The sequence below is a fragment of the Eschrichtius robustus genome, chromosome 3 (assembly GCF_028021215.1).
Source record: "Eschrichtius robustus isolate mEscRob2 chromosome 3, mEscRob2.pri, whole genome shotgun sequence".
Lineage (NCBI taxonomy): Eukaryota > Metazoa > Chordata > Mammalia > Artiodactyla > Eschrichtiidae > Eschrichtius > Eschrichtius robustus.
Window position 1 is genome coordinate 189,212,194 of NC_090826.1, and position 18,777 is coordinate 189,230,970.

General features: G+C 42.3%; 1 protein-coding gene across 1 annotated transcript in view; it reads right to left on the reverse strand.

The window, feature by feature from the left end:
* Nucleotides 1-18,777, reverse strand: part of KDM5B (lysine demethylase 5B) — a 72,366-nt gene that overhangs the window by 8,445 nt on the left and 45,144 nt on the right. Inside the window, exons 10-22 of the mRNA XM_068541921.1 lie at nucleotides 17,511-17,669; nucleotides 16,695-16,876; nucleotides 15,272-15,434; nucleotides 13,137-13,256; nucleotides 11,962-12,156; nucleotides 8,882-9,063; nucleotides 8,644-8,768; nucleotides 7,588-7,738; nucleotides 7,342-7,456; nucleotides 6,572-6,927; nucleotides 5,120-5,258; nucleotides 2,774-2,953; nucleotides 1,943-2,101 (exon numbers count right to left, since the gene is read on the reverse strand). Of these exons, the coding sequence (XP_068398022.1) occupies nucleotides 1,943-2,101; nucleotides 2,774-2,953; nucleotides 5,120-5,258; nucleotides 6,572-6,927; nucleotides 7,342-7,456; nucleotides 7,588-7,738; nucleotides 8,644-8,768; nucleotides 8,882-9,063; nucleotides 11,962-12,156; nucleotides 13,137-13,256; nucleotides 15,272-15,434; nucleotides 16,695-16,876; nucleotides 17,511-17,669 (2,226 nt within the window). The remainder of the gene's footprint in view (nucleotides 1-1,942; nucleotides 2,102-2,773; nucleotides 2,954-5,119; nucleotides 5,259-6,571; nucleotides 6,928-7,341; nucleotides 7,457-7,587; nucleotides 7,739-8,643; nucleotides 8,769-8,881; nucleotides 9,064-11,961; nucleotides 12,157-13,136; nucleotides 13,257-15,271; nucleotides 15,435-16,694; nucleotides 16,877-17,510; nucleotides 17,670-18,777) is intronic.

Genomic DNA, 18,777 nt, shown 5'->3' on the forward strand with positions numbered 1-18,777 from the left:
AACTTACGGAATGGGAGAAAATATTGGCAAATCATAATTTGATAGGGGTTAATACCCCAAATCAATGAAGAACTCATACAACTCAATAGCACAAACAAACAAACAAAACACGATCACCACTACCAAAAACAAAAATCCAATTAAAATGCACAGAGGGGGCTTCCCTGGTGGTGCAGTGGTTGAGAATCTGCCTGCCAATGCAGGGGACACGGGTTCGAGCCCTGGTCTGGGAAGATCCCACATGCCACGGAGCAACTGGGCCCGTGAGCCACAATTACTGAGCCTGCGCGTCTGGAGCCTGTGCTCCGCAACAAGAGAGGCCGCGATGGTGAGAGGCCCGCGCACCGCGATGAAGAGTGGTCCCCACTTGCCGCAACTAGAGAAAGCCCTCGCACAGAAACGAAGACTCAACACAGTCATAAATAAATAAACGAACGTGAATTTCTTTAAAAAAAAAAAAAAAAAAAAAAATGCACAGAGGATCCAGTAGACATTTTTCCAAAGCAGATATACAGATGGACAACAGGTACGTGATAAGATGCTCAACATAACTAATCATCAGGGAAATGCAAATCAAAACCACATTGAGATTATCACCTCACACCTGTTAAAAGGACTGTCACCAAAAAGACAAGAAATAACAAGTGTTAGCCAGGATGTGGAAACAAGGGAACCCTCGTGCACTATTGGTGGGAATGTAAACTGGCGCAGCCACTGTGGAAAACAGTATGGAGGGTCCTTAAAAAATAAAAATAGAACTACCATATGACCCAGCAATTCCACTTCTGGGTATACATCTAAAGGCAACAAAAACACTAACTCAAAAAGATTATCTGTACCCCCATGTCCAGTGCAGCATTATTCACAATAGCCAAGATATGGAAACAACCTACATGTCCACTGATGGATGAATGGATAAAGAAAATGTGGTATGTATATACAGTGGAGTATTATCAGCCACAGAAAAGAAGAAAATCCTGCCATTTGCAAGAACAAGGATGAACTTTGAGACCATCATGCTAAGTGAATTAAGTCAGAGAAAGACAAGTACTGCATGATCTCACTTCTATGTGGAATCTACAAAAACAAAACAAAACAAAAACAACCCCACAGATACAGAGAACAGACTGGCAGTTGCCAGAGGCAACTGGTGGGGGAGATGGGTGAAGAGGATCAAAAGGTCAAAATAAGTCCTGAGGATGTGATGTACAGCATGGTATGACTATAGTCATTAATACTATGTTATATATTTGAAGGTTGCCAAGAGAGTAGATCTTAAAAGTTCTCATCACAAGAAAAAATATTGTAACCATGTGTAGTGATGGATATTAACTAGATTTATAGTGCTCATTCTGCAATATATACATATACTGAACCATTGTACTATACACCTGAAACTAATATAATATTATAGGTCAATTATATAGCTCAATTAAAAAAAAATTTTTTTTTTAGTTTTCAAAAAGCATCCAGATCACATAGCTATCCTCTTTTGTTCTGATACTCTGCTCACTAAACATTAGCTAGGTACTGCTTCATCTTCCTGAAGATGATACAATCTTTGAATCAACAGGGCTTACGCTAAATGCAGGTCAGACTCAAAAGTATCCAGTACCCTTTTAAGTGTATTTCTTGTTGTAAACTAGTAAGTTGGCATTGCAGTTCACATATCCGTTAGCCTGAGTGTCCTGAGTCTGCATCCCTGGACCAAGCCTCGGGCACCGGAAAGACTGTTTCTGAATCCGGGAGGCCTTCCCTGAATCCTCTGCACCTCCATGCACCTTCCATTCAAAACTTTTACAAATGACAATTCTCCCAAAGTCGTTTTGGTAGAACAGAGTACTTTTAAAGTTATTCTTCTACTTGCGTTCCCAATATGACCAGTAAGTAAGAGAATATCCTCCCGCATGGAGAAAAGAGGAGGAAAAACCCCAGTACATACAGCTGAAGCAGTCTCTCTGCTTTCAGTCAGAGCTCTCTCCAGGTCACTCAGACTCTCTACTCTGGGGCTTCTCTTCTTGCCACTTGGCAAGGGCTCCTTTAACTTTCTCTGCTTCCTCTTCAGTCCCAAAAGGCCAATATCACATCGAGGACACAGCACCTAATGTGGACAAAGCACAACCGCTGGTAAAATGGATTTCAGATGAAGCATTAGGAAGTCCCCAAATAAAAGCCTAAGGAGTGGGAAGGAAGTGAGTTTCTTCGTATTTTCTGTGTAACATGCCTCCCTGAAGCCAGAAACTCTCTTCTACAAAGGAAGGAAGAAAGGGAGAGAGGGAGGAAAGAAAGAAGGAAATCTCACAAAAAGACTTTGATTCCAGATTCAGTCAAACAGTAAGTAAAAAAATGATATAGAACGATTCCAGTCATAATGTGTGACCAGCATCAGCTTACAAAAAAACACAAGAAGTGCAACTATAGCACTTTGAGACGTGGATGAGATCTTTTATCGAGCTTGTTAAAAGCAAGTGGTGAAGCATGGCCAAGGTTAAACGTCCAATTTCAACAAACTGAGGAACTTCAAGGAGGAAAATTTCTTTCTTAGACAGTGAATGCTATCCCTAAACATATGCAAAAAACATTCCAAGATTCTTCTAAGTCTCTACTGAAACTTTCAGTAGAGACTTAGAAGAATCTCCCTGGCTCCACTGAGAAAAACAACTCCTAGAGCATAGATCAGTCAGTGATGGCACCTCTGTGTGTGAGGACTACATACATGTTTTGCCAGGCTAGGGGACCCAAGGTCTTGTAGGTGGGCTAACTGCAAACTTACCTCCAAGAGAGAATAGGACGAATTCTCAGTCAGGAATGTATTAGCAGCACATTCTTTCCAAACGTGAACCTCAGCTACTAGTGACTCCAGTCTCGGTAAAGAATTCAGATGCACCGGGATAGACCGGCCTCGCGTAACAAGTTCTATCAGTGTGTCTAACACTGGCACACGTCCTCCAGCCTAATAAATCAAGGGGAAAAAAAATACTTCTATGTAAGTGGGAAAAGTACCATTCGGACTGGGCCTACCCCATGATTTCAACATATTAAATTCACGGACGGATGCTGACAAAACCTGCCAGCTGGCTGATGGTGGTGGAGGTGGAGCAGTGTGGGTTCTTCCACTCGGTAAGTAAGAACCTACTTTGTGCTGGGCCCATGGATACAACTCTGGACCCGGCATATACTGTGGTCCCTTTGTTCAGGCTGTTTATGCCCTTGTCAATTCACTTGTCATTTTGGTCCCTATGGATGGTTTGAAAAACATTCAGCAGAAGTGTAAATCTGTAATAACTCAAAGGATTTCCATACTTTTATTAGAGAAATAAAAGCAACAAAACAAATATTTTATTCCAATTCACTCACCAATGATGAATTATAGTAACTCAACATAGATTATTCAGGAAACCAAAATGAGTTGTGAAAGCCCACTGGCTCTCCAACTTTATTATTAAGAATCATCTGGGGGCCTTCTATTGATTCTCACAGGATTGAAACTGTAAGGGCACAGGTATTCTGCTGGATGCGTAAAAAAGGTGACTCACAAATTATAGCCTATGCCTATGATACTCCATTTAGAAACATATGGAGTACTCCCTAAGTGAACAGCAGAATACTGGATGACATTTTAAAATAAATAATCCACTAAACACGAAGAGGTTCCTTGTTGTTGGTCACACCTCTCTACTAGTCCTTAAATATATGATGCAAGGAAAGGCCAGGCTATTATTTCAGGAATGGAGCAAAACTTGCTTTTTGTCCTTATGGACATTGTTGCAAACACAGTACTAAGTAGTACATACATTACAGCACGTGAAGGGAGCAAACCCACCCAGATGTGTGTCCTCGCTTCTGATTTCATACGCTCACCTCTCCTCATCGCCATGACCTCACCTTCTGGCTGCCAGCAACCACGAGTGAAAGGGGGACCACGACTATAACCACTACAGTCCCAACAGTCACAGACAGGAGCCTGCATCAAAGACCTCACTGGGGAAGCTTATGTACGTAGCAAACACTTGCCTTGGTTTTTTCTTTGGCGGGCTGGGGTCACCCCTTAATTATGTAATATTTATCAAACAATGTATCTTCTCTTCCCTATTAACAAGAATAGATGTCCAGATGTTTTGTTGAAAACACATGGCTAAAACTGTCCTGTTTGGCATTTCTCATTAGCAATTGGTTCATTAGCACCACTTAAAATTACGTAGATATTCAGAAGACCAGATGGTATTTTATTCCTAGAATCTGATGGCTTCAACAAGACAGAACTTGAGCCTCAAGAACAATATAAATTAAAATTTTAAAAACCTATCCCATTAAATAATTCAAAGATCTTTTTTTCTCAATAGGCCCGTAAGACCCACTGGTTTATGATCGTTAGAGAGAAAAAGGAAGACACTCCCACCAACCACTTTTCAAATGAAGTTATCCAGCTGAATATTGGGAAAAACATAGAATATACTCTGTCTATACCTTAATAATGTTACAAGTGAATTTAATTTTCTATTTTAACTTATAGGTAAGTCTTAGCAAGTATAACATCTAGCACAGGGGCACAGATACTCAGTGCTGATTACTTTGGACAGTTACTTTAGAACGTGCTAATCTCACTGCTTTTGTAGGTATGGAGCACATTTAAGTCACTACTCGGTGAAAGTCCTGGGCCTGAGGGCCTAGTTTGGCCATGTAATCACGTATCGAGACTCACTGAATCTGCTACTCTTCATTATGTAAACTCCAAGCAGTTGGCAAGCCAGCAAGAGACAGCCGTACTTGTCAGACGTTAGAAACTGTGTTTCTCCCACAACTTCATTTTTAGCTCTTTTTCTTCAACCCCAACCAAGTAATTAAGTCTGTTATGGGAGGGTCCCAAGCTCCCAGAAAAGGCTGGTTAAATTACCTAAGCTTTAAATACTGAGCCAACTAGTCAGGACAGTAGATGGGGTGGGTAAGTGCATCTACACAAGGTTGAAGAGAATCAGTAATCTGAAGGGAATCAGTAATCTGGCCAACCCAAACACTGAACCTGTGTAGTGAGATCCAACATGTTCCCCTTTGCAAGTGTTTTTTACATTACTGCTCTTTAGAGAAGCACTTACACACACGGGACATTTTGTAAACCCACCTGCAGGGCCTCTACGTCCTGAAGCCAGTCTCTGGCTCTCTGCACAGAGTCTTTCAGAGCCGCACCATTGGGCAGGTATGCGGGGATCTCCTCGATCTCCTTAACCACTGTAGCAAGGCTGTTCAATGAATGTCGAGGCCTACAAAAGCAAAATGACACTACTTGGCTTTTACATTGTGGCTCATTTTTCTCGTGGTTTACTTACCAGAGAAAATAGGAAAATCACTTCAGGGACTTCCCTGGTGGCACAGTGGTTAAGAATCCACCTGCCAATGCAGGGGACGTGGGTTCGATCCCTGGTCTGGGAAGATCCCACATGCTGCGGAGCAACTAAGCCCCTGCGCCACAACTACTGAGCCTGTGCTCTAGAGCCCACAAGCCACAACTACTGAGCCTGCACGCCACAGCTACTGAAGCCCATGCGCCTAGAGCCCATGCTTTCCAACAAGAGAAGCCACTGCAATGAGAAGCCCGCGTACCGCAACGAAGAACAGCCCCCGCTTGCCACAAAAAAGAAAAATCACTTCAAAGGAAATTCAGAATAGCAAGTAACTTTTTTCAAATGGCAAATAACTACTAGATATCAAACTACCTATTTTCAAATGGTTGCATAAGACTTAACGCAAATAACTCAGTGAAGCACTTAAGTTCGACTTATTTCTGATTTGACATCGGAATAACCATAAACTCGCATTTGCAAAAGATAACTTAGGGATAATTGACGCGATGTTAAACTAGATACGCTATCAAGACTCATACAGCTTCACTAAGAGAATTAAAAATCTCCAGGATATCAACATACCAAAAGCACAGAACCCAAAACTTTTGTACCGTCTGCTCAGTGACCACTATTTCAGGATTACAAAATAATGTCTGGAACCTAGGTATTTTCTTGTACTTTATGTTGTCAATTGGAACAGTAAAGATCTGTCAGACAGAAAACAAGATTAGGGAGGAATCATCTTCTCCCCTCGGATGGTTAGCTTGAGTCCAACCCATCTCTCGAGTATAGATAAGGTCACAAAGCAACAGCACTAATGTGGAGAATTACAGCACCATCTTCATCTTAAAGACAGTGCACCCTGACTCTCAGATGTTTCTCTTTAAGACTCCTTGGGATCTTTTTCATTAACTGTGGGTTTAAACAGTTCCACTTATTTGGAAGTGTTTCCTTCTCTCAAAGATGTTATCTTCGAGGTCCAGGGAAATTTCATTAAACCAACTCTAGAAAAGGTATTTCCATTTGAACCATTCATTTCACAATCGGTTAAGCAAGGAAAGAAATTAATATTCTTTTGCCCAAGCTCCAAAGCAGCTCCGAACATCTCAGCTATTTCCGCACGCACAGCTCAGCTACTGTGCCCGCGTCCCGCCCTACTCCCCATGCTCTGTGCTCCCGGATGGACGCAGTGCCAGCCTTCCCCGGGCAGAGGCATGGGTGTGCTTGTTTACCTGGCCTTGAGGAGACTCCTGGCTTTGTCATCCCAGTGCTCTGATACCGTGAGTAGTTCCTGAAGCCGTGCCATAGCCTTCTCCACAGCTGAATACGGGGCCAGACCCACCCCTAGGTCTATGAGACGTCTCATATCATCTAAGGTGAGGGAGCTGGGGTCCAGGCAAGCCTGCTGCACCTCCTCCAGCCAATGGGCCTGCTCCAGCCGGACACGCATCTCAGCAAGCTGGGGAAGCTCGACATCAAATTCAAAGCTGACGTCTAGCAAGTCTTGCAGCTCAGCGGCACTGGGCATCTCCTCAGAGAGCAATTTCTGGCTATGCTGTTGGAAATCTTCTACACGATTCAAGAGATCCTTAAAAAACACAGGTTGTTGCATCAGAACAATATTTTCAGTAACTGGCTTCTTGAAAACTCAGAATCTTCAATGCATATTCAACATGACCCTCTGCCATTTCACTTGATTCTAGCAACAATACGGGTAAACAAGGTAATACATAAGCCAACTGACAGTTACACAAGTGACTCTAAGAGAGACTTATACCAACTGTAGTAGCTGGTGGTCACTGTGAAAGGTAAAAATTTCCAACCTTCTCTCTCCTCTGCAGGCCTGTTACAATCTCTTTATATACATGTACCACTCAACAGGTTACTAAAAGCATTTGCAAATAAATGTACAAATTAACCACACGGGAAGACAACTTGATGTGAACTGGGCTTGTATACAAAATACAGGAAGGTGGGCAGCCCCACCTCCCCATCCAGGTACCTTCAGCAGTGGCGTCTGACTGAGGACACAGGGCAGGGCGTGCAGCTGGCTCACGAACTGTCGGAGCTCATTCACTGTCAACTGATTGTGGGATTTCCCTCCACCAGATCGATACCTAGACAGACAAAGGCCCAAGGAGACTGCATGAGAGCAGGTACCCCACCAGCCCCAGACTCCAACGTCATGGGGAAAACCAGCCACAGCAGGCTGCCGAAGAGCCCAAGCCAGGGCGTGCATAGTGCCCACCTTGTCTGCCTCTTGCCGTTAAGCAGCTGCTGGGCGACAGAGGCACATTTCTCCGCGTCCTGTGTCACTAAGCGGAGGTGACGTAAAAGATCGTTGTCCGGGAATTTCTTCATCTCAGATTCCTCAATCAAAGCCTTAAAGCTGACAAGGCCTAGGAATAAAGAAAAGATCACCTCTTCTGTGATCATTATGTATGAAATACTGGTATGAAATAGAGGGGGAGGTTCGATTTGATCAGTTCTTACCTATAGATATTTGCAATGTTTTACCTCTTTAATAAATTTGTTCTTTTTTTTTTTTTTTGCCTGAGAGTGGAATGCTTTAAAAAGTGCCTAGAGCTGCCCTTCAATGTGGAAATGTTTAAGAAACAAAGAACCCCTGCCTTGTCAAAACAGAGCAAATGCAGTTCTTCCTGTGGCTGGAACCACTTCTTCCTCCTGCATTTTACTCTGCACCTGGCAGGGGACTAGTGGGCTCAGAGACAGTGACCTGCGCCCGCCCTGAACAGGAGAGGGCAGAGCCACCTGCTGAGCTACAGAAAGGAAAGCAAATGAAAACACTTTCAAAGAAAAGATGTGAAGGGAAGCAGTGACTTTCAAATGGAATAACAAGAGACAGAGACCTTGACTAGAACGAAGAAGTAATAAACCAGCATTTCACAGACTCTTAATTTAACGATATGCTGTCTTTGTCCTGAGATCTAGTTCAAAAACAACAAGCAAAACAAACAAAAACCTTTTCTAAAGGTCCATAATAAAATGTGAAATACTTTTATTTCTGAGACAAAGAGGTGTAAAGGTTATTTTGTAACAATATGATGCTTGTTAAATACATGACCCTGCACAACTCATATATCAAGACTTCACTTTGATGTAAGGACATCTGCCTCATTCACTCTTGGCTTTAAAACCTCTGCTAAAGCTCCAAATCTGGCTGGACAGATGGGCTAAATCAGGCTGCTTCAAGTAATCCATTTGCTGATAACTTTAAGTTGGCTATGTTACAATCCGTCCCAATTTGCCAATCACCAAGTCACACTTTCTATATACCACGTACTTTTCTTCTTATTAATCTTCGCCTCCAAAGCTTCGTTCACATTCAAGGCCCATTCGTTGTAAGATTCTGCTCGAAGCTTCAGTGCATTCATCATGGGGTAGAGATCATCCAGAGTGTATCTATACCTGGAAACAGAATAGCAGGCTTAGCTCTGAGATATGTGGGTTTGGAGGAAATCAGATGTTTTATACTAAGGACTTAGTGTTTTCCATAGAAAAAAATCATTCTTCCTACTCACCGCAGTTTATATTTATAAGGAGGACAGGAACATAATTCCTTTACATGATGCAGGCAAACAAGCAGGCCAGGTTTACAAGAACAGGAGATGGCAGACATGAAGCACGTGGTTTTGCATTTTACACACTGACGCTCATCATCTGGCAACAGCTCAAAATCCATTCTTTCTGAATCAATTACTCCCTAGAATAAAGTGTGTACTTTAGAGATCTCCAAAGGATAATACAATCCATCAGCCCCCAAGACAAACAGGTAATAGTTGAGTTTAAATTTAAAAAAAAAAAAAAAAAGAGCCTAACCAAAGTAGAGAGTAGAGAGTGCGTGATTAAAAATGTGTGGGAGAATTCCCGTGTGGCGCAGTGGTTAAGAATCCACCTGCCAATGCAGGGGGACACGGGTTTGTCCCTGGTCCGGGAAGATCCCACATGTCGCGGAGCAACTAAGTCCGGGAGCCACAACTACTGAGCCTGCGAGCCACAACTACTAAAGCCCGCGTGCCTAGAGCCGGTGCTCCACAACAAGAGAAGCCACCGCAATGAGAAGTACACGCACCACAACGAAGAGTAGCCCCCGCTCGCCGCAACTAGAGAAAAGCCAGCGCACAGCAACGAAGACGCAACACAGCCAAAAATAAATAAGTAAATTTTTAAAAATGTGTGTGGACCTAGCAAATGTGGGCAAGTTAATCTATTTCACCCATCTAGGGAGAACCTCTTCTGGACACGGTAGGTCCTTATGTTTGGCCATTTTGATCTGAGTATGAGAACAGTTATTAACAGGTCCACAAAACTACAGAGATTAGCTGTTTATTCTACTCCAAATTGGCCTTATTGTCCATATTTTGGGTCTAGATAAGAGCAAAAGAAATGCATATACTTTCTACTACAGAGGAAATGCTATACAGGGCTTCAGAGTAATGTTGCTGGAGAATCCACAAAAATAACAAATATAAATGAAAGGAAAGAAGATGGGGCAGGTGAAAAAGACTATCGTACAGGAATTGTCAATGTGAAGATGCTGAGTGGTCTATTAGCCTCTTATATGGAAAGTTCTTGGAAAAGGTTCGACAATCTGAGCAACAGAGACTGTAATCGTAACAAGGCATTTCCCAATTGATACTGTCAAGATAAATGAGGTCTTGAACCAGGAAGTTTCTACTGTAGTTTGTACCACCTGACATCTAGCCCTTCTAGGATATTATACCTTTTGTTATGGAAAAATCAAACGTGTACCACTTTCTCTCCTTATCCGGAACTGGATCCAAATCTAACCTTGAGAATGCCAGAGTCTGATTAAGTCAGTTTATAAACCATCAAGGCTCCTTTGTTTGACTCTTTTATTCTGTATTTCAACCTTTTGACCATTTCACTTCCTGCTAATCAGGAAAGTACGGAAAATCTAACAAAAGAATTTTGGTTTTAATCTGGAATTAATCGTTAAAAAGGACTTTGTGATGGAGATGGCTAAAATTTTGTTTAAAGTAAGATTAAGGATCAACTCCATGGATTTTGGTTGAGAATGAATCATATTAGTTCACCCAATTTTAATTTGTAAATTTCTACATCTGGAAAAAAATTATGCGTGCTCAAAGTTCCAAAGACCTTCGTAAGACGCTTAAACCCTCTGGGCATTGTTCTCCTAATTCTACAATATCAGGGGAAGGTGAGTAAACTGCTGTTGGTTCAAGGTGAGCTCCAGGGAGCCAACATTCTAAAGAGGCACATAAAAGAAAAAAAAAAAAAAAAAAAAATCAATGTGACTATTTGTGGATATGACTGTCCCAAAAGAATCTACAAAAAACTACTAGAACTACTGGGTTTAGCAAGGAGGTAGGATACAGAGTCAATTTTGGAAAGTCAACTGTATTTTTAAATACTAGCAATAAACAATTGGAAATCGAAAAAAATTTTGAAGTACCATTCATAATAGTACCAAAAAAAAAGAAATACCTAATTATAAACCCAAGAAAATATGTGTAAAATCTGTGTGCTGCAGTCTACAAAATACTGAAAGAAATCAAGAACACCTAAATAAATGAGGGGATAGACTATGTTCATGGATTGGAAGACTCAGTATTGTTAAGATGTCAATTCTCCCCCAAACTATCCGTAGGTTTAATGCAGTTCCAATCAAAATGCCAACAGGCTTTTTGGTAGAAATCAGTAAGCTGATTCTAAACTTTATATGGAAAAGCAAAGGAACTAAAATAGGCAAAACAATTTTTAAAAGGAACAAAGTTGGAGGACTCACACCACCTCATTTCAAGACTTATTAGAAAGTTACAGTAATCAAGACCATATGGTATTAGCAAGAGGATAAATGCATAGACTAACAGACTAGAACAGAGTCCAGAAGTAGCTCCACACATGTGTGAATTAATTTTCAACAAAGGTGCCAGGGTAATTCAAAGGAAAAAGGAGTCTTTTCAAGAAATGGTGCTGGAACAGTTAGTCAGCCATATGCAAAAACAATGATCTCAACCCACACCTTGCCATAAACAAAAATTACTTAAGAGGATTAAAGACTTAAATGTAAAACCTAAAACTAGAAAATCTAGATGACTACACATGAGAAAACCTTTGTGACTTTGGTTAGGCAAAGATTTCTTAGATAGGACACACCAAAAAAGATCCATAAAAGAAAAAACTGATAAACTGAACTTCATCAAAATGAAAAACTTCTGCTCTTTGAAAGACACTGCTAAGAGAATGAAAAGACAAGCCACTAGCTGGAAGAAAGTACTTGCAGAACACTTATCTGATAAAGGACTGGTGTCTAGAATAAAGAGAAGTCTCCCAACAATCCAATGAAAAAGGGGTAGAGCAAGACATGTGAGAAGACACTTCACCAAAGAGATACATATGCAGGTAGCAAATAAATACATGATAAGATGTTCAATGTATCGTTAGCCATTAGAGAAATGAAAAGTAAAAGCACAATGAGACGTCAATAATACATCTATTAGAATGGTCTTAAAGGAAATTAGACTAAGGAGAAGTTTCCTTAAAATGCTATCGAAGTGCATAAGAACTTTACTAAGTAACACCCAATGACATGCAGTTGGGGTTCCAGAAACCTTACCAATTTACGAACAGTTTCCCTTAGAGCCTTCTCGTCCTCAATCATAATGGCCATGTCTTTCTGAACAGTTGATGCCACTACAACGTCTAGTACGTCCGCCTTGGAGGCCATCTTGCAAATCATCTCGTCGTGGGAAAATACGCAGTAGCGGTGCAGCAGGCGGTAATGCTCCACACACTGTCGGCCTAAGGGCAGCTGCGCCAAAAGACAGGGAGGACGTGTGACGTTCACCTCTCTCCTTCCTGCTTCCAAAGACTCCTGACCTTTATTATCAATGACCAAATATCGCATCTTGGGTCATATACTGACATCATATATCAATCCTAAAGCTAGACTCTAACAAGCCTTGGACCTTCTAAAATCTTTGCATCTCAAGGGTCTGGCAAATTAGGTACATTAATTAAAAACTGGTTTAAAAACCCAACGTATTAATAATGCAGTAATGTCTACAACAATGTAGAATCTAATTGGAAATAAGAATTTACACATTTCCTGAAACAACTGTGTGGAACTGGTGTGGTTAATCTACTTCAGGGAACAATAATGCTCTAAAAACTATAGAACAGAAAATAATTATAGATGTAGGTATTACTACTGGGTACTATTTTATTGGGCCAACTATTTTGGGTTGGCCAAAAAGTTCATTTGGGTTTTTCCATAACATGTTACAGAAAAACCTGAAGGGACTTTTTGGCCAACCCAGTGTTAAAAAAAAAAAAAAAAAAAAAGCACTGAAGGTCGTAATTTATTAGATTTAACACCACACCCACTTAAACTAGGTAGCTCTTTTTAGGCAAATGATAAGTATTAATACTAATATAAAAACTCCACTTTACAACCACCTGAAATCAAATGTCATTTAAAATTACTGTGTTTGGATAATTTAAGCCAGTGCTGCGTAAAGTACAGTCTTAAGACTGGAACTGTTTGTTATCAGTTTGCAATGAGATACTAAGCTTCAGCCAAAACGTCACTCAGCAGACTCTTCACCAGGTCTTGGCTGACACTGCAGGGCCAGGGCCTCTCCTGCTGGGAAGGTACACAGCTGGCTGACCTGCCATTTCAGCAGCAACTGGTTTAAGCAACTAGACACATGACAGCTTCTAAGCATTCTATACCATTTCTGCAGGAAAAACGGTAAACATGAAAAGGCTTGCTAGGTCATAATTACACACCCAGTCGACAGTGCAGAAGTTAACAGCCTCAGCGAAATTAAAACCTTGATTGAAACCGCTGTGGTAGGCTCTTGGAAATGTGATCACAAACTCCCCAGCACACTGATTAGTTCGGTAAACCTAAGGAGACAGAAATTGGAGATTTTCAGTGACATCCTCACGAAAGACAATCTAGACATAGACTATCAGATGATTCTCCAGAAAGGGTAGGGAAAAAAGTATGGCTGAATATTACCTAAAGATATTCATTTCTGCCACAAGATGGAGTAGTTCCCCAGACTGCCAGGTTGATAAGTATCTCAAGAGAAAACAGCTTACACCACAAAAATCTGGCTACATACAGGATCAGGACACATCTTTCCAAATATTATCATACCGAAATAGGATCTCCTACCACCAACGGAAGAAATTCCACTCTATTTCAAGGATCTCATTCCACACAGAGATCTTCTTGATTTGGGCCTCAAACTTATCTCCCACCAACAATTCCCCTTTTCCCTCTACCCAAAAACACCTATATTGCTCTAGGCACAAAATCCTCAGACTGAACGAACTACTACATAATAGTAATAGTATTAGATGTCTTTTCAATACATCTCTCTCCACCAGCGGTTCTCCAAAATGTAGTTCCCAGACCAAAAGCAGCAACAGCAACTGGGAACTTGTTGGAAATTCCAATTCTCAAGCAGCACCCAGGCCACAAGGACACGCAACTCGGGCTGAGGCCCAGCCCTGTGCTGGAACACGCCCTTCCCGGCTCTGACAGGCCAAGTCTGCAGCCGGCAACCACCGCAGGAGCACAGCCCTCCACCGGGACGGCCTCCTCCTCCTCAACTCTCTGCCACACGCACTCCCCTTCAGAGCCCCACGGCGGAGCCCTTTCCAGCCCTTTCAGAGTTAATGGCTCAGCCCCCGAGTCAACACCACTGTCAAACCACACCACTCTTCCGTGATCTGTGTAAATGCTGTCTTTCCCTTACACTGTGAGTCCCCGAATGCACGAGTTCATTCACCTACCTCTCTAGGTGCAGAGTCTAGCCCCACGTGGTTTGCTCAACTATTAAAGAACAGGGCGAGAGGTCTCTTCTAAAGCCAGCGACTCATAACAAATCAGAAAGACCGATCAACATGGGGCGGGGGTAGGGGGGTCAAGATGGAAAATGCCAACAACGAGGAGATGGTGGTATTTTGATGACTACTGGTCCTTATTTTCTAAGCTTTGGCCCATGAATATTTTATGATCCCTCAAAGAAAATTCCTTTCCATCTGCCCCCATTTACTGGCCTATGAACCCATAGGCATAAAATGAAGGTCACAAGATCAAGAATTCCTCTTAACATTGTAAATGTATCATTTACATTTGGTTGAGCTAAATAAGATGGATTCTTCAACTGCATACATCTCAATCTGGCCTCCCAAAATGCCTTCAGAGTTTCCTCCGAAAGGAAGCCACTAAGCAAAAATAAGTGCCACTTCGTAGAAAAACCTCCGAGGAAGAAGTACCAATAGCATCTTTCAGTCTAGAGTGGGAACCCTGAAATCCATGCTCAAGACACTGAAATAAATTTTCTCTTAAGCTTAATTAGGGGCAGCGGGGAGAATGTAATATCCACCAAGCATGTCACCGTGTAAATTCAATGAGTTATTTTCTAAAGTAGGGATGGAGTATGAAGGATTCTGACACAAGAGTTTAGATCTAATTATATCAATAACAGAACCTAGCCATTTTCAGAGTAAACTAATTTATACTAACACTTATTTTTTTACAGTTTTTGTTTTGCTGTGCTGAAGGACTGAAGTTATAAACAAAAGTTATAATTTAGAAGGCAGGAATGGTGATGGTGTACAACCTGTGAATGTACTCTGAACTGAACACCAGAAAGGAAAGGAAGAGACAGCCGCACAGTTACTATTGCAAAGTAAGGCTGCTCAGCAATCTAGTCATCAGCTGCGACAAATCAGCTTTTTATGGTGTCTGAGGATCCAGTCCCACTGGCTTAATGCAATATTGTACTAAATTACACCAAACAGCTGTTTCTATACAACCAAATCAGCTTCATAAAAACGTGAGCAACAGGGAAAAAGAGAAGTGGGGAGTTAAGCCTGGGTGGCAGGAGGACTGACTCAAAACATACAGGCACTTCGTGAGTCATCAGGGTATTGGGGTTCATGATGGTGACGAGCTGGTGGAGGAGGTCGGGCTGGGAGATGAAGAGCTCCGGGGCCAGCCTTTTCATCACAGTCTCCAGCTGCTCGGCGGCGTACCCTGGGACTCCATACCAGGTCTTTGGCTCACCCCTAAAACAGATTGTAAAAGCAGATCAATCTCAAAATTTACATGAAATTTCAGTAGCTTCTTCAACTCATACAACACCAATGCAAACAAGATGGTTAACCAGTTCCTATTTTTTAGATCCTGCTTTGTAAGGCAATGTTCAAACTGAAGAAATATCACCAGAAATATGATCTGAACATATGTAATGCATTTTCCCTCTTCAAGGATAAAGTTTAAACATGAGACTTCCCATCTGAGGTCCCTCTCTTCCCTCCCATTTTACCTGACCCTTCAGAAAATGTAAATATCTAGCATTTCTAAGAATATAAGGTATTATGTTAGCTACAGGGTATGTGGTCACCACAATTTCCTACAGCAACTAGCAAGGGATGGCAACTCTCCGCCCTGACAGCGAGTTAAACCAAACTCTAAGTAAGGCGATTAGCATTTCTAAAGAGCTCTTCTTCAAAGCACGTTTAACTGTCAACCAATTAATCTGTAACATCCCTGTGAGGTATGGTAAACATCATTTCACAGCTGGGAGCAATTGCCTGGGGAAGCAGGACTGACACTCTGCACGTAAAAGGCCAACTCCCTCTTTCTTGTGGTACATCCTCAAATTCCTTGTGTGGGAATTTAAGTGAGTTACAGATCTTCAAATATTTTTGTACTCAGAAAGCAAGGGAAATGGAGGGGAGGGGAGGGAAACAGATGTGAAATAAAAGTTAAAAAGCCCAAATATCCGCCCCAGCCCACCACACACACACACACAGACACGCGCAGATGGGGCGCACTCTACCTACCATGCAGAGTGATGCCAGAACTCGGCAGGCCGTAAGGAGCGGTCAGTCCCAAGGTCCTGGAGGACCCACACGACCCACACCCCTCTCCTTGCCCAAAGGGCTATCTGGGCCACCGGGCCCACAGAACGGGAAGGGGTTTCCACAGTAAAAGCAACTCGGTGCTTTCTAACCTTTCTGCGAGTAAAGACTTCTCTGACAATTAGAGAAAAGCTGTCTATCTTCTCCCCAGAAGCCTGTTATACTTGAAAACTCATGTGCAAGTGCAGGGCTTCATGGATTTCCTACGGATTCTTAAGAACCTTTGTCTTAAATTGTTAGGATGCCTGTCCAATAGTAGTTAAAAAAAAAAAAAAAAAACACTTAAGGAAAAAAAACCTCATCACTCTTCAGACTCAGTTAAGAGATGTGTCACAACTAAGAGGCGGGTAAGTTTTCCAACTCAGCGTGCATACCATCTGTAGGGGCTCTGGAACCCCTTACCAGTGCAGGTAGTTAATGGAATAGCTCCAGTGGTCTTCAATATGCCAACAGAAGGAAGAAAAGCACATTCCCACGTACAACCAAGGAAGCTTCATGCCGCATATGTCAGCGGTGATGTGAGCGAGGACAGACTGCTCCATCACTGGCATGTTGTTCAAATTCCAGCCACTGTCAAGATATTCCTAAAAATAAGGAGATAAAGTATAAAGGTTTATACTTTATACTTAAATTCTCTATCATGCCAGCATTTTGGAACTCTGCTGGTTTCAAAAAGCTGGCTGAAAAGTCTCCTTCAAAATAAAAAGAATTTGGGGGGGGTGGGGAGCCACTATGCTTACCTCCTGGATGCCCATAGATTACTTCTGCCCAGCTCTGTGCTTTATATAAATGGACTTGTGTGTGTGTGTCTATATTATGTGTATCTGGTTCCAATCCCTCAGATTTTCTTCAGAACGAGAAACCAAAGTTACAGAATCTGAAGTCAAAGGGAGGTAAGTGATTCTCCCATATCATCTAGTTGGGACTAGAATTCTTCTATGGGTTCTTTCTACTATTCTTTTTTTTTTTTTTCCTACTATTCTTGAAATCATTAAAAATCTGGTAATTAAGGATTTTCTAAAGTATCATAAATTACTTCAAGCCAACCAACCAATTTCCATGACTATCTCAAGTTCCAAGCGACATACGTGTTGTAGCACAGCTGCTACTATAGCCCAGCGTGATGACCTCTGGATCAACGGCGGGCTCGCTCTAAAGGCGCCCCCCACCCGTCCCCCCGGCGCCCCCGCAAGTCCACGAGCTCACAGCCACGCCTACCTCCTCCTCAGGCGAGAGCTTCACTTTCCCGTCGCGGACCGGGAAGCCACTGCCGAACTCCTTTGAGGCGATATCAGCTCCATATTCCACGGTAACATCCTCTTCGATGGTGCTCACCAGTCGCCAAAATTCTTTCTCAACCAGTTCTGTGGGAACCATCTGTATACAAAACAAGGAAGTAAAGAGAGTGACTCTCCGCAGACACTCACAAACTGCCCGTGACCAATGTGACTAGACAGGCTAAGGGACAGGAATCACAGGATAGCAACCTGAGGAAAAACTGTGTCCATAACGTCCCAAATGTTCCTCAACTGGCCCCGAACGGCTCAGACATGAACATCATTTTCTAAAAGGAATTTTATAACCAAGAGCTAACTAAGAATTCATGTTCCTCTATCAACAAACCTGGCCACTACTGTAAAAGGAGTCAAGGAAAGCAAAGTGCTAAGATTTAAGAACTGGAGGTGTTTTTCTGTTTTGAGAAATCTAATATACAACCTGGTTGACTTCTGTTTAGTAACAGTAGTTAGCTGTATTTGAACGATGCTTCATTCTCTGAAATGCGTTCAAACACATCACCTGAGTCCACCCTCTCACTCTTTCCACTAGACCTGGCGGAGAGTAATGTGGGCAGCCACGAGGAAAAGGCAGGGTGCAGCAACTCTGCGGCTGCAGGCCCGAGTGTAAAGGGCTGGCCAGGCTGAGTGCTTAGGATCTGCACTAATCTGATATGAGGCCAGAGGCCTGTCCCTCAAAGTGCAAAAAGCCAACCACAAATACAAGAGGCACCAGGACTGGTTAAGCGAACATATGGGGACATAATATGTAATGTAGGAGAGGTCAAAAGAACTGAAAATTCAAAAGGAGTATTACTTGAATTTATAAGCCTGTTAAATAAGGGGACATTTTAAGTAACTTAACAGTTAATGTTAGTGATGTTAGGCGAAGCAGGTTCACTCATACACTGCTATGGTCCCGTAAATGATACAGCTATTAGATGGGAAAAAAATGGATAAATATTAAGAAAATAATCCAATTAAACAGACGCACACAGGACTTCCCTGGTGGTGCAGTGGTTAAGAATCCACCTGCCAATGCAGGGGACACGGGTGGGCTCAACAACCAGATCCCGACTGGTTCCTGGATCCCTGGTCCGGGAAGATCCCACATGCTGTGGAGCAACTAAGCCCATGTGCCACAACTACTGAGCCTGCGCTCTAGAGCCCTCACGTCACAACTACTATAGCCCGTGTGCCCTAGGGCCCAC